Genomic DNA, 15799 nt, shown 5'->3' with positions numbered 1-15799 from the left:
CGTGTGTGTGTGTGGGGGTGTGTGTCTGCATGAGAGTCTGTTTGACCACAGGTAGTACTCACATTACCCTGCCTGTGCTGTTCTCTGCTGCAGATTGCCTGGACCAGGACGTGTGCAATTCAGCCAACCACAGAACTGGAATTTCCCAGGGGCACCAGAAGCATGGCATTCTGGTTTTCCTGAGCAACTGAAGTGGAACGTAGTTTGCTGGCCTACGAGAGTACTATGGATGGTGAACAAGGGGGCAGGATGGACAAGCCAGGAGGCTCTCCTCACCTCAGATTCCTTTCAAACCCATTGATGGGGGGTGAGTCATAGAAGATGTGAAATCAGAGTGCTGGGGAGGGTGGTTAATGTGCTCAAGAAAGAGAAGAGATCTAGACTATGTCAGTGGGTCTTTCTGTGGGATATCCATTGGGTAGCTACTGGACAGATGTCCATCCACAGCTTGCTAGTCTGCATTCTTCATGTGGTTATTTAAAAATATACCTTTATCTGTAGAGTCATAAAGATGAAACAAATTTTAATTATCACATAACATTTTCCAGTGGTGAAAACTTTTGCTCCAAGGGATCATTCTTTTGTGGGTCAGATGTATTACTTATTAAATAAGAGGTTTAAGAGTTACTTATAAATAGCCATGTTTTGGTCTCCTGTGTAGTCCAGGTTGACCTTAAACTCATTATCCTCCTGTCTCAGCCTCTGAAGTGCTGACATTTCAGGTGTGTGTGTGTGTGTGTGTGTGTGTGTGTGTGTGTGTGTGTGTGTATTTATGTATGCATGCATGTATATGTGCACCACCTGATTGGCTCCTATAGGAACATTTAAATTGCTAAAACATTTCTTTCATTAAAAGTTCTCTTAGATATTTCCTATTTGGTGAAGCTGGGCTTGTCAAGGATGTTGGCTGGTTGATTGCCTTTAGAAAGGAGACTTGGAACATGCTGGGAAGGTTTCTTACAGGTGTGAATTGCACCTGTTGGTTGACACATTGGCTAATGTAGAGTCTCATGCATTCACTCACTGTCACTCTCCTGTAAACATTCGGCAGGGTCCAGGTGAAGGAATTCTGGGCCTAAGTGTTCAAGGAGACAGTATTACATTCAGTACACTGGTAGGCTGCCCATAACACTTGTCTATCAGAAGTACAATAAACAGGAGTTCTAAAGTATGTAAAGGGAAAACAATAGAAGGTAGACGATACAAAATGCCTTCCATCCCTGATTGAGGAGACAGGCTTGCACTTCTTTTTTCCCGGTTTTCCTTGCAGACGGTGCAGGGCCCTCAGTGGTGAGCAGGGCTTCCATCCACAAAGACAGAGCTGAATTTATTAGTATGTATTGGGCACACATTAGGAATAGAAGGAAGGTAGAGTGGTATCAAGACTCACTTTCACAAAAGGGTTTGATGAGTGCTTTTGAAACATCAATCCAGTCATTGTTGGAAATGGTGAATGCGGGAGTGTTCTGAACAGTCACTTTGCAGCAATGGCTTCTGTTTTTGTTTTTGTTTGTATGTGGAGAAAGGAACTGTCCACTTTAGAAAGTGGACAGGTTGTTCCAGCTAGGATGGAGAGTATCTTGGAGTCAATTTAGTGAGAATTAATTTGGAGAGATGGAACTGGATGATGAAGACTGTGTGAGTGTGCCCCCGCTCTCGTGTGTGTGTGTGTGTGTGTGTGTGTGTGTGTGTGTGTGTGTGTGTGTACATGAAAGTGAGTGCATGCACTAAATACTGGAGTGTGAAGGTGGAGGTCAGAGGCCAACATTGGGTATGTTTCCCTACTGCTCTCTCCCATGTTTTTAGAGACAGGGTCTGTTTCTCACTGAACCTGGAGTGTACACGTTTCGGCAAGACTGGATGGCCAGAGAGCTCCCCGGATGTGCCTCCTTTGCTCCCCGAGCACTGGGATACAGGTGTATGCTCTCATGCCTGGCTTTTTTTTTTTTTTTTTTTTTTTTTTTTTTTTTTGGTTTTTTGAGACAGGGTTTCTCTGTGTAGTTTTGCGCCTTTCCTGGAACTCGCTCTGTAGCCCAGGCTGGCCTTGAACTCAACAGAGATCTGCCTGCCTCTGCCCCTCGAGTGCTGGGATTAAAGGCGTGCACCACCACCGCCCGGCCATGCCTGGCTTTTTATGTGGATGTTGGGGATCTGAAGGCAGATCCTTGGCAGGCACTTTACTCACTCAGCCATCTCCACTGCCACTGGATGCTAAAGCTTTCAAAGCTGTGTGAAGTGGTTTCGGCTTTGTGAGTTCGGGAACTGCAAGTCATTGATGGTTCTGGAGCACAGTCCTGACAATACAAAAGACTCCAAGTAGATTAATATAGTACTCCAAGTTAGGATAGATTATGGGGACACACAAAAAATGGCTGTGCTAATCCACTGGTTCTCACATGCTTCAGCATCACCTAGAGGAGTTGTTAAAAGGAAAGTGACAGGACTAGAGTGAAGCCTGGATATCTTCATCTTCAACCAGGTCCTAAGTGATGCTGACAGGGAGTGTCATGGACCACACTTTAAGAACCGCTGCACAAATCCAAGCATATACCTGATACCTAGACCAGACTTCCCAAATGATGCAGAAAGGGCTTTAATTCTAAAGGAGAGAGAAATCGGATTGTGCTGCTTGATTCGATATTGTGGCAAACCGAGAGAAAGCATCCTAAATTGTCAAGTTTTCAACCTCACATTAGGTTAGACAGAACTAGATACGAGGGAAGTTTGAAGGAGTGATGGCTTAGGAGCGGAGTGAGAAAGGAAGAATGCAGCGTTCTCTTCCTCTAGCTATGTTATATGTCCATGTTCATGTATGTGTACATATGGGTATGCATGCATATGTATGTAGATATGTGTGAAGGTCAGGGGTCAGTGTCATGTGTGGTCGTTAAACTTTCTCCACCTTAATTTTTCGAGGCAGTTTCTCGCTGAACTTGGAGCATGCTGATTCAGTAAGAATAGCTGTCTAGAAAGCTGCAGAGGGCCTCCTCACCACTATCACCCAGCACTGGGATTATAGACACATTGCTATAGTCGATTTTTTTTTTAATGTGGATGCTGTGGATCTGAACTCATGTCCCCATGCTTATGTGGCCAGCGTTTTAGTAAGTTGACTGTCTTGCTAGCTCACCAGAGTTTTATTTTGGACATAAAAGTATGAATAACATTGCCGAATCCACGTACCCTGATGATATGGGGCTAATGTTGGAAATGAACACAGGTTGAGTGTGAGAAGCCTCAGAATGTTCTGCAGAGGGCTTGTGGTTGAAACCCAGTGAAAGGAGAAATTTTCCAATGGCCAGGAACGGGCACCTAGGGACAGCAAAGATGTGGGACCAGTAAGTTGGATAGAAAAGCAGAAAGGGATTTCTGATGTTACTACTCCGTAGAGCCTAAAGAGATAGCAGTTTTCAAAGACACAGGAATCATAGGCTAGATGCCTGGACACTTGGACATACCTGCTTGCTTACATCCTCCTTCTCTTATCCAGAATGACAAATTCCTTTCCACCTCCCACATCCAACAGAATCACCGCCCCCATGCAACTCTCTTAGGTTTTTTCCTCTTCTCAAGTAGACTTTCTTTGCTCCCTGCTCTGCACCAGAGGTTTTTTTTTTTTTTTTTTTTTTTTTTTAAAAAAACCCTCAGCAGTAGCTGGTTACATTTGTTTACCCTTCTGAGGCCTTGACCTTGGTGAAGTGTGGAATGTGGAACATTCAGAATGTTGTTTTCCAAAGTTGGCTCCAAGACACTCAGCTCAGTTGAAGGTACCGCCTGGCACAAGGACAAATCAGAAGGAAACATAGGCCTAGGTATGGGTCATTCTTTTCTCTGCTCTCTTCTCCAGAGGAAGGGAGGAAAGGATGGGAAGATGGAGAGCCAATTCTTCACCGAGGTTTGTTTAATGCTCGACTCTGCTGTCCCAAGGACAGGGAAAGAATACCATTACCCCCCTGAAAGTTCTTTGCTGGGAATTGAATTATACTTCCCAAAAGATACTTTGAAATCCTAACTAGCCTTTGCACTTCAAAAAGAGACTACCATTGGGAAATTGAGTGGCTGCAGGTATAATCACTAAAATGAAGCCTCACTGGCATGGGTTGGATCTTTAATCCCAGAAGATTGTTTTTGTTTTCAATAAGAAAAGGAGAGGGAGCCCTCAGAGAGAATGCTATGGAGGCAGAGGCAGAGGCAGTGATTAGACAAGGGATCTATGAACCAAGGGAAGCCAAGGATGGCCGTCCAGTGTGAGAAACTAGAGGAGGTGAGGAAGGATTCCTTCTGGGAGACTTTGGAAAGGGCATGCATGGTCTTGCCAGAGCTTTCAGACGTCTCTTAGACGTCTAGCCTCACAACTGCAAGAAAATACATTCCAGTTGTCTCTAGCCACCTAGTGGGAGGTTTGTAACAGCACTCTAGGAAACTAATTCACACTACTTGTAGACACTTCACAAAATACACTGAAGGGTAAATTAACCTCCCTAATTCCACCAATTGCTCATTTATTAGTATCTATCCTTAAGTTTTAAAAAACACTTTTTACATTTATTCCTTTTGTATGTGTGTGAGTGTGTGCCTGTGGAGGTCAGAGGACAGTTTGAGGGCAGAGGTTCTCTCCTTCCGCCATGTGGACCCCAGCGATTGAACTCAGGTATCAGGCTTGGTGGCAAGTATCTTTACCTGCTAAGCCATCTCTCTGGCACAAGTTGGTTTTTGTTTGTTTGTTTGCCTGGAAGCTCATTCCTATGTAGATAATTCCTTCTTTACAAAATTGAGCCCACCCTATTAGAAGAGAATTTTCACATTTAAGCAGAGAGCAGGCAATAATAGGCTTTGAAAGGAAGGAATTTTCATCTTCTGATGGGGTACTTTAGGATATTGAGACAACTTGGCAGAGGATGCTCTGAGGGTGTCCTGTCTGTGTAAACAGAAGAGGCGATAATGTGAAATTGTGGAGAGCAGGAGGGAGGAGAGTACCGAGAGGGGAAGTGAAGGAGAGGGGAGGAACGGGGGGCTGGATAACCAATGGAGTAGATAGGACCATCTTGCTCAACCAGTCTCATGCTTGCCCCAGCCTCTCATCATCAGGATCTTCTCCAGTGTTGTGGGGTTGGTTCATGCCACTGTATCTGCCTGTATCACGTCCCAGATACTCCAGTCTCTTTAGAGCAACTCCCTGTTCCACTTTTGACCTTGCAAAATGTTTCCTAACATGGATGGATTTATGCTACTGCCCCCACATTTACTAGGGTTCTTGGAGCTTCCTTAATAGCTCTTTTCAGAATGTAGCAATTAGTGCACTTTAAATCTCTCCTGAAATAATGGAAATCTTAGAAATTGTTCCAGAAACTATAATAAAAATGAAATGGCAACCTTCCTAATGTGCCACAGGCTTGATAGAGACACTCTCCTTTTCAAGGGTAAGTTTAATGACACTAATTGGAGGACTTGTGGAGTAGTTTTGTCATGAGAGTGTTCCCTGCCCTAGTTTACCCATAAGCTACAATGCTGGATCCATGGTGTTACCAGTGACCTCATTCGGCATCCATTTTGTTTTTGGCAGTAAAGCCAAATATAGACCATAGTTGAACACATACTGTGAATGAGTACTCAATATGCCAAGACTGTGTACAGTCTGTTGCATACAATGACTCTTGGATTTCAAAGACTCTGGTGGAGTTGACGGACAAAAGGTATTATGGCATTGAATCTCCCCATCATCTCATGGATAGTCTCCTCCCATGAGCACCACCCATGGTCTGACAGGAACATAGGTCCTCTCTTCTGCTTGTTCTGCTCCTTCTAGCTGGCAGCTGGCAGGAAGTGGGGGAGGCTGCCTTAGGATTTTACTGGCCATGGACTGAGCCTGTAGCTCAGTGCCGACTCCATGCGTGTGCCCTGGAAACTGCTGGAGGAGTACGTTCTAGGTCTTTCCTCAGTTGCCTGTCCCACGGAGCAAGTCTCAGCTTTCTGTCCAATGTTCTATAGAGAAAAGGGTGTGTGGATTACGTCTATGCCGCAAAATTAGGGTGTTTATTTCCTCCTCCCTTCCTCCCCCTCCTTCCCTCCTTCCATCTCTCCCTTCCTCCTTGCATGTGCAGTCTGTGCTGTGTCAATGCTAGAAAAGTGTTAACATATTAATCTTACCAGTATCAATATCTAGGTTTGTATATACCCTGGTGTTCTGAGGTATGCTGAAGGTAGAGTCCTTGTATAAACTTAAGAAAGGTTTAGGCTACTGACCTATGTTTTTCTTCTGGCAGGAGCATGAGCTTAATAAATGCTATACCAAAATGGCTTTAAAGATGGAAGGGTAAGCCTTGAGTATTGTTGATGGAAACATACAGGGGGACAGCCTCTTTGGAAAGTACCCTCAGAGGCTAAACATAAGTCTCATTCTTTGGGGGTAGACACAAATAATTGAAAACATACGTCTATCCTCAAATGTGGACAGGAATGTTTATTCCTGCTAACCCTAAAGTGGAAAGAACACAATTTTGCTTCACCTGATGAATGAGTCAATAAAATGTAGTCTGTCCATACAATGATGAGATGAAGTGCTAACGCATGCTGCAGGGTGGATGCAGCTTGGAGCATGCTGAATTAAAGGAGTCATTCCCAAAGAACCACATGTCATACAGTTTCACTTAGATGAACTGTCTAGAATAAGCAAATCCTTAAAGACAAGAAACAGATCAATGCTTGTCAGGGACTGGGGCAGGTGCAGATGTGGAGTGAATGCTAATGGCTGTGAGGTTTCTTCTCAAGGTAATGAAAATGGCCTGAGATTGATTGTGGTGTTGGCTGCACAACTCTGTATTTATAATGAAAAGCAATGGATTATATATACTTCCAATGGGCAGATCGTATGTGGGTTTTAGCTCAATGAAAACGTTCACTAGCTATCTAGATATAGATATTAGTATTGTCAGTCTTGTGGTGTGTTCCCAAACCACACCCTATACTTATTAAAGATACAGGCTGTCTCTGCATGATTTCAAAGTATCAAATAGACTTTTGGTTTTGACCTTGGGGAGGAGCATCATTCTGTATTTGCTGTAACAAAGAGGAGTGCTGCTTCCTTGATAACTAAGTAGGAACCAAGACCCAGTTTTTGGCCTTCGTTTAATAATATAGTTGCAACACTTTAATGGCATCTGAACAGAGTTGTAATTTAGGCCCTAAATTACCTTCCTGGACTGTTTAGGGTGTCAAATATAATAATCTTACACAGCATTAAAAATATAGAGGATTTTAACAACTGTATTTCTTAGCAGCTGAGTGCACATGTACTAAAAACTGATTTTGAAAACCATCCTTAAAATTTGGCTTTTCTTGCTGAAGATTTTCTCTGAATGATGCCCGCCATTATCAACACCCAAAGAATGGGATTACCTGCACTTTTTATTCTAATTCAGAATCCGATCTTTCCAAACCTGTAATCTGAATTTAAAACTCCCTAGAAGCAGTAGTGCTTTTCCTGAGAGAATTAGGAACCTCTGTGAATGCTGTGAGGATATGTACTAAGTCTAAGAGTTTGAAGATAGGAAAAGCCATTTCCCTTAAGGTGTTTTGTCTCCAGACCTCAGTGACCCCAGTAAGAAAGCACTGGATGGGCTGCATGTAGGTGGCCCCGCCAGCATCCTTTCATGTACTAAATGCTTAATGAGTCCATCTGCAAGGAGGGTAATTTGCTCACTGGGACATATTTTCCAGGACACTGATGGCTCCAGGTGGCAGGCAGTCCTCAGCTAACACGCGTTAGGTACAAAGTGTTCTTGTCTTCCTCTTCGTGGCCTTTCAGTCTGTAAGGCATTAGCAATTCCCCTCGCTCGCAGGCTCTCTCAGCCTTTAACAGCCCTTAAGTGCCCATGCAAGGAGCAAGGAGCATTAGACAGTTGCACCTTGCTTGCGTGTCGTTAGCTCATCAAAGCAAGGCAGAGCTGGAGCTGATGCCGACTCAGGCAAACTTCCCCCATTGTAGCTTCCTGCATCTGTTTGTTCTGGAAATCAGATGCAGCCTGAGATGAGAAACAAATCTGGTCTATGCCGAAATCAATTATATCTACACTTAATTACAAGGGCAGAGGAAAGCTCAGTGTGTTGGGTAGGGTTTACAGGCTTCTTTCCTGAAAATTTGTATTCCTCATGAATGATGGTAGACTGCATTTACTGTTTTAAATGCAATACTTATGGGGTGTAATCAAGACACTGTTTAGTGTCATGACAAGATAATAATAGTAGCTAATATGTATTGAGTCATGGGTAAGTATATTTCTGTCTTTACCCAAATTAAACCAAGAGTCAGAGTTTGTTCAGGGGGCTACTGTTCAGAAGAGGTCAAATGGGTCTGAACTTAGAATGTTCTTTTAACCACATTAGCACATTGGTTAGAGGGGAGGGCCACAAATAATGGCACAATTTCAAGGTTAGACTGAATTCTGACTTGTGCTTAATATCGGGACAGACGGTAACCTACAAATAGATACAGTTGTGCTTAGATTTGATTCTGAGCCTAATGGTGTATGTAATTATATGATTGCTACTATTAGTGCATGCTACTGTTTGCTGAGATGCCAAAGTTTGTGTTTCATGCAGGAAGTGAGACTGGCAACCGCAGCTGAACTTGCTAACGCTGGTAATTAGCAAAGCTCTCACGTAACTAAATGAACCATTTGCCTTTGAAACCAGTACGAGAATGGAAGTTTAGTCATCTACCTGCCATTCCAATCTGCCTCTTTAAAATACTAATTTAAATCAGATTTGTTTTTTGAAAGATGCATAAAACCCCAAATTGTATACATTTATGAGGTACCGTGTCATGGCTTGATCCGTGTTGAAATCATCTTATAGATATCTGTCTCCTCAAACACTGATTGTTTCTTAATGCTAAAAACATCAAGAATTTTGTAGCTTTTTGAAATCTGTATCAGGCAGTTCCTATTTAAAATCACCCTAGGGAGGAGCAGTGGACCACAGTGTCTTGTTCCTCTAAAATAGTGACTTAGTATCCATTAATCAATCTTTCCTATCTCTCTTCTCAACCTGCTTCCCCAGTCTCTGGTCTCCTCTCCGTTTCCTGTGTACGAGCTAAGTCACGTTGTACTGTTTTTCTGTGCTTGCCTTACCTCATCAACATGTTTTTCCAGTCTGCCTCTTTGGTCCTTAGTTTGGGTGCTGATGTAAGCATATTGGTTAGCATGATGTAACCCGTTCCTCCCTTCCCATGCAGATGTCCTGTCTGATTGGTCACCTCTGCACGATGCTGCCATCCATGGATGCCTGCTCACCCTGAGGAACCTTATCAGCCAGGTAGCTCTAAAAATAACAACAGTATCAAGTATATCCCATTGCTATACCAGACTGAGAAAAAAGAAATAACAGAGCGATAGTAAAACAGACATTTCCTCTTAAGCAAAATCAGAAAAATGAGGTGAATCTCACTGTAATAACCATTTCCTTCTTTGTAGGCTATCATAATGTCAGTGTTTTGTGCAAAGTTAAGCACACGGTGGAAAGCATGCTAAATACTTGTTAAATGAATTACCAGAAAGTGGTCATTTATGTTCCTTTCAGTTTTCTAAATAAACTGTGTTCTTATATTTATCGGGGGAGATGGTTCAGTCAGTAAAGTGCCCACTGGAAAGCATGAAGACCCAAATGGGAAGTCCCGGAACCCACATAAAAACAACAAACAGTAAACGGGGCACAGTGGCACATGTCGTAATGGTAGCACTCAGAGGACAGAGACGAGCGGATCCCTGGAGCTACAGTCTAGTCAGTTGATGAGTGCTGGGTTCCACAAGAGAGCCTGTATCAAAAGACAAGGCGGTGAGCAAAAGACACTGATTTTCTACCTCTAGCCTCCATGTACACACAACACACGGACTTGCACCACATGAGCAAATTCATCTTGCACTGTATGGATTTTCAAGTGCAGCAGTTGTGTCTCTCGGGGATCATTTGTAGAGCCGCCATTGGTCGTCGTACTAGAGTGGTGCTGATGCAGCTGGTGGGTAGAAAACAAGGAAGGTGTTAAGGGTCCTCCAGTGTATAGGACAGCCCCCGTGTCAAAAATTAGACAGCTCTAAATGTCAGCAGCACAAGGCTTAAGAACTCCCGATGTGCTTGAAAATGTCCTTTTATATATGTAGTCTTATAATTTCAGTGATATTTTCAGTTTGGTCAAATCCCCGGTTGCCTGTGGCTCTCAACAGTTTGATTTTAGTTTTCTTCTCCTTAGGTGTAATTTGCCTGTACTTCCTGATTTTTGTCGGTTTTAAATTATTAGAGTCCTTTGCAAAGACACTGGTTAAAAAGCAGTTTACATCCTAACAAAGTCTTTGTTCAGAAGAGTCTAGTCGCTAAAATGTCACTATGTTTGTGAGTCTGTGTGTGTGTGTGTGTGTGTGTGTGTGTGTGTGTGTGTGTGTGTATGTGTGTGTGTGTGTGTGTAGAGTTAGGGTTGGAACCCAGGACCTTGTCCAGGACAAGGTATCTTGCTCTTTTGCAAGCCAGCAAAATCTATGGACACATTATCAAATAAAAGTTTTAAGTACATAAAATATAAATCAGGGAAAACCTGTCAAAATATTAAAACAAATGTGTGATGTAATAACATATGGACTTTTAGATTGATTTGTTAAAGTTTTAGCTGTGATTTTGAAACTACCATGATTTCTAAGCAGGGTGAGACTATCTTAATTATGATTCACTGAAAATATCTGTGATAGCTATGAATGATAATGCTATTAATTTCAGAATACATAAAAGCAGTGGAAATAAAAGTGAATTCAGAAAACACCTCAATTTCATGAACCTATCTAAAATAAGAAATTTGTCTATAAGAATACTATTTCCAATGAAAAATTTTTATTACCCTAAGCTACTGTGTTAAGGTAGTTTTGGAAGTAGCAGCCTATTATAAATGGATTCTAACACATAATTGTAGCTAAAAGAAGTTACTTTACTTAGGTAAAATGAAATAACTTATGCTATTTGGATAATACGAAAAATGATCATTGGTACTTTTTTTTTTTTGAGACAGGGTTTTTCTGTGTAGCTTTGCGCCTCTCCTGGGACTCACTTGGTAGCCCAGGCTGGCCTCGAACTCACAGAGATCCGCCTGGCTCTGCCTCCCGAGTGCTGGGATTAAAGGTGTGCGCCACCACCACCCGGCAATCATTGGTACTTTTATGTATCGCTTGTTTCATTTGAGTTTTGTCTGTTTTATTTTTATTTGATGTTTATGGGTGTTTTACCTGCATGTATGTTTGTATACCATGTGTGTGCAGTGCCTTAGGAAGACAGAAGAGGGTGCTGTGACCTCTGGAACTAGTGTTATAGATGATTGTGTGCCACCATGTTGGTGCTGGGAATTGAACTCAGGTCCTCTGGAAGGGCAGACAGTGCTCTCCACTGGTAAGCCATTTCTCCAGCCATATGTATCACTTGTTAACAAGAAAGGTGCTTGTTTATATTTGATATTTATATATTTACTGACGATCAACTTAGAGCCAATTCTATCAGGGCAGTTAAGTGAGTAGTCATGTTTGGACATCAATCCCTGCCTTTATAAAATGCATCTTCTAACACCCACCTTTATTAGTCCACCTTGAAACTCAGAAACAAACACTCATCCCAATATAGTGGCAGGATACCCTAACCATGCCTTCTTGCTAATGAATGCTTGAGTCAGTTGACATAAGCTTGACTTGGCTGGGCTCATCATCTCTAAACTGTGGCGCACATGTCCCTCATCCTTCTTTGACCTCTGGCTGCCTAAGGGATTTTCTTTTCTTGGCAAAAGGCTGTTAAATCATCCAAGGATGGAATGTTTCCAATCCCGGTTTATGCTACATCTGCTAACATTGAATTGGGTAAATCAAATCAAGGGAAGAATATATTTTGTCAACTATGATGTACATACCGCAGTGAAAGTAGATGGATGAATCTGACCCAAAGTGGCAAACACACACACAGAGTACATGCTACTTGGGCCAGTTAACGAAATGTTAAACACGTGAGAGAAAACTGAATGTCCAGTGTTAGACGTCAGCTCAGCATCCCTTTGGGTACCAGAGGTGGGATTAGTCTGGGTGGCATCTAGATATTTTCTTTCTTTCCCTGTATGGGGATTACACAGGTATATTTTCTTTGTGGTGATTCACTGAGGTGACACTTAGGATTTGTGAGTTGTTTAATATATCTGTTATATTTCAATAAAAATCATTAAAAACTGACAATGGTGTTTGTTAGGTCAGCAGAAAGTAAGCTGCCGTAGATATAACATTGAACTTAATTTAGTGCTTTCCCTGCAGATTTTGTGTTAGAATTCTCATAAGATCCTGTGTGGTGGGAGTTTTAAAATTACAGATTCATCACTGGGCCTGCTAATGTATGACTGTAATCCCAGATACTCAGGAACTGAGGCTAGAGGACTACAAGTTCAAGGCCAGCCTAACATACCAAGTATGTTCAAGCCCAGTCTCAGATCCTATCTCCCTTTTTTTAAAACGGGCTGGCCTGGGGTGGGGTGGGGTGGCTCAGTGGTTAAAGTGCTTGCAGCTCAAGCCTAAGGACTAGAGGCTGGATCCCAGAACCCGTATCAATGCCAGGTGGGGATCCCACCTCAGCAGCAGAGACAAGAGACCCCCAGAGCAAGCTAGCTGGCAAAACTAGTCATGTCTGCAAGCTCTGGGTTTGACTTATAGAGCCTCCACCAGTGAATAAGGAGGAAGTGCAGTTCTAGACATCGACCTTTGTTCTACACAAGTGCCTGTATGCAGGTGTAGCCATATGTGTACACTCACACATATGCAAACATTCACACACATGCACATAGCACACACAAACATGAAAATAGAAACAAAAAACAAAAAAAGAAGACAAAAAGGGACAGAGCAGTTGCCTAATGAATGACAGGTTCGATCCTGAGTGCTCTAACAATGAAGCAAACAAACAGCATGCTGGATGTATTGGGCCTGCTCTCATTATGTTGCCACCACTCTGGGATGTAGCCTGGGTACCAGGACTCTTTGAAAGCTTCCTACATGATTCCTCTATGTAGTCCCAACCAAGAAACCGCTCAGTTAAGTTCTCACCACAAGCAAGTAGGGAAGAGTAGATTTTTATCCTATGGAAACTTGAGCAAAACTGTTACTCCCTCTTGCCTGTTTAGGGTTTCTAGTGCTGTGATAAAACACCATGGCCAAAAGCAGCTTGGGAAGGACAGGGTTTGTCTCAACTTAGACTTCCAGGCAGCAGTTCATCAGTGAGGGAAGTCAGGGAAGGAATCAAGAGGCAGGAATGATGCATAGGCCCTGGAGGAGGGTTACTTACTGGCTGCTACTGATGGCTTACTCAGCCGACTCTTTCTAGAGTACTCAGGACTACCTGCCTAAGGACGGTATGGCCCACAGTGAGCTGGGCCCTCCCACATCAATCATCAATCAGGAAAAAGCACAATACAGGCTTGTCCACAGCCAATCTGGTGGGGACATTTTTTTTCAACTGAGGTTCCCTTCTGAAATGACTCTAGCTGTTTTCAAGTTGATTTAAAATTAGCCTGCACAGATACCCACTGGGATCTTTAAAAGGCTAATTAAAGATCAGGACAGAAACAAACTCACTTGTATTTAGGAACTGGCAGCAGACTGAAGGCTAAGTGAGAAAGAAGAAGAAATCCCAGATAGTGTTGGCCTGGCAATTAACTGAGTGCTAAACTTTTGCATCCATCGTTTTCCAGTCTTCTTAATAATCTTAGAAGGCAGGTGAAATTGTAGCCATTTTGCATATGAGCATGTTGAACCTTAGGGATATGTAACTGGTTGCTACTCACACTGCTTGCTAGGTCCTCGTGCTGGTATTTGAACTTGGGAATCTCTTTGCCGTTCTACCTCCTGAGGTCTCAATTCTAGAGATCAAGCAAGATCATAATGCCACTGAGAGAAATGGTATTGACAAGGATTTTTTTCTTAGATTGGAAAAGGCTGAGTTTATATTGCTAGTTGGGTCCCTAGGTAATTGTCTTGGTAGAATTAGAAAATGTACCAGGGATGATTAAGAGCATGGGTGTGTATGTGTGCATTTGCATGTAAGCAACATAGAAAGAATTTACAGAAAAGCCAAACATGAGAAGGAAAACTTTAAGGAAATACCCATTGTGGGAGAGGTACAGAGGAAAAGACAGAGTCCGTGAAAGAGAAAAACCCATGATTTGAAGGTGGAAATCAGGTAGAACAGTATGTCAGAAGCCAGAGGAAAGCTTTCTGGAGGTCAGAATGAATAAACAGCAAAGTCAGAGGTGGAAGGACTTGGAAGACTGCGCACTGCATACTGGGTTGGACAAAGAAGTCACTGGGGACCTTTACTTATTTTTATTTTGTTTTCTGTGGAGCTTACAAAGCAGCAGGTTTACTTAGGGCATTTACATACAATCCAGGTTTACTTATGGCATTTGCATAAGTCTTAGTTTTGGTTGGCCTTCTCCTACCTTCTCTTTCCCATCTTCTCCCTCAGTTCCAATGAAGGCCTTTCACCCTCTGCTGGATTGTAGCTTCCATTTGAAGATCATTAAGAGAAGTTTGGGCAGGATTGCGTAGTGGAAAGGAATATCAGGTGGAAGACAATACAAAGAGTAGAGGTCATTTTTTTTGTGAGGGTCGCGGAGAGGGGGGGATAGTGAAAGGAAGGAGGATGTTGAATGATGCCTTGGCAGACTCAAGGACAGGAAGGTGCAGGAGACACAGATAAAGTGTGTCTGAGGAGAGAGAACTGGGCATGGGCAAATGTAAGAAGGCAGATGACGGAAGCTCTTATGAGTGGAGGCAGAGCCCCATAATTCCAAGGGCTGTCAGGCCAAGTGTGCACATTTCTTCCTCAGAGAAAGCTCCAAAGGGAAGGAAGACCATGGAAGGTGCAGACAGACTTTAGGGGTGGGGACAAGGGGGGCATAGAGTGTCATATCAAATGGCTGTGATCTCCTTGGTGAAGTAGGAAGGGAGGGAGGGAGGGAGGGAGGGAGGGAGGGAGGGAGGGAGGTAGTCACCAGCTTCCTTTCTGATGAGTGTAGAGAAGGAAGTGGTAACCAGGGACAGGAAAGCTGACCAGCCTAAAGGTCTCTGTGGTTGGCTTCACCTAGGTGGACACATGACACTTTGTGTTATAACAGAATGTCACAATCCTGTACAACCCAAGCAACCTACCAAAAAAAAAAACCTGTGTGGCTCTGGGCTGAAAAGAGGTGACAACTGCTAATAGAAACATTAAAAACAAGCCATCCAGTCAATATGTGTTCATGCAGGCAGATCCCACTGTGGACTAAGTAACTGATGAAAAACTACCCCCGATGTTATATGATCCAGATTTGTCTATTAGTTAGAGTGTATAAGATCATTGAAAGTACAGCTGTGGCCCGATGAACTGTACATAAGGTCCTAAATGGTCAGAAGGAGAACTAAAGGAACTTGGTTGTAATGTGAATATATAGTGTATGGTGAAAAGGTTTCACATTGGGACTAATTTCCATGTTGCCTTGTGTTTGCCTGGGTTTATGTACAAGTTCCCAAATGCTGGCTTTGAAATGGTGGTCATAGCTAGAGGGCTACTTTGTAGAATACAAAATGAGTGAAAAATTATGTTAAAAGGACAGCTGTCTTTCATTTCATGATCTGTTGCACAGGTAAAATGCAGTTGTGTATGTGTGTGTGTGTGTATGTGTGTGTGTGTGTGTGTGTGTGTGTGTGTGTGTGTGTGTGTGTGTGTGTGTGTGTGAGTTTTACTGGAAATTGAACCTAGG

General features: G+C 42.8%; 1 protein-coding gene across 2 annotated transcripts in view; it reads left to right on the top strand.

The window, feature by feature from the left end:
* Nucleotides 1-225: 225 nt before the first annotated feature.
* Nucleotides 226-15799, top strand: part of Asb9 (ankyrin repeat and SOCS box containing 9) — a 29365-nt gene continuing 13791 nt past the window's right edge. For both annotated transcript variants that reach the window (XM_052744722.1, XM_052744730.1), the window contains exons 1-2: nt 226-307; nt 9233-9312. In XM_052744722.1, coding sequence (XP_052600682.1) covers nt 226-307; nt 9233-9312 — 162 coding nt within the window. The remainder of the gene's footprint in view (nt 308-9232; nt 9313-15799) is intronic.

This window comes from Peromyscus californicus, unplaced genomic scaffold (assembly GCF_007827085.1).
Source record: "Peromyscus californicus insignis strain IS unplaced genomic scaffold, ASM782708v3 Scaffold_10__1_contigs__length_136768540, whole genome shotgun sequence".
Taxonomy (NCBI): domain Eukaryota; kingdom Metazoa; phylum Chordata; class Mammalia; order Rodentia; family Cricetidae; genus Peromyscus; species Peromyscus californicus.
The sequence above is the reverse complement of the archived record's forward strand: the minus strand, read 5'-3'. Positions and strand labels throughout refer to the sequence as shown.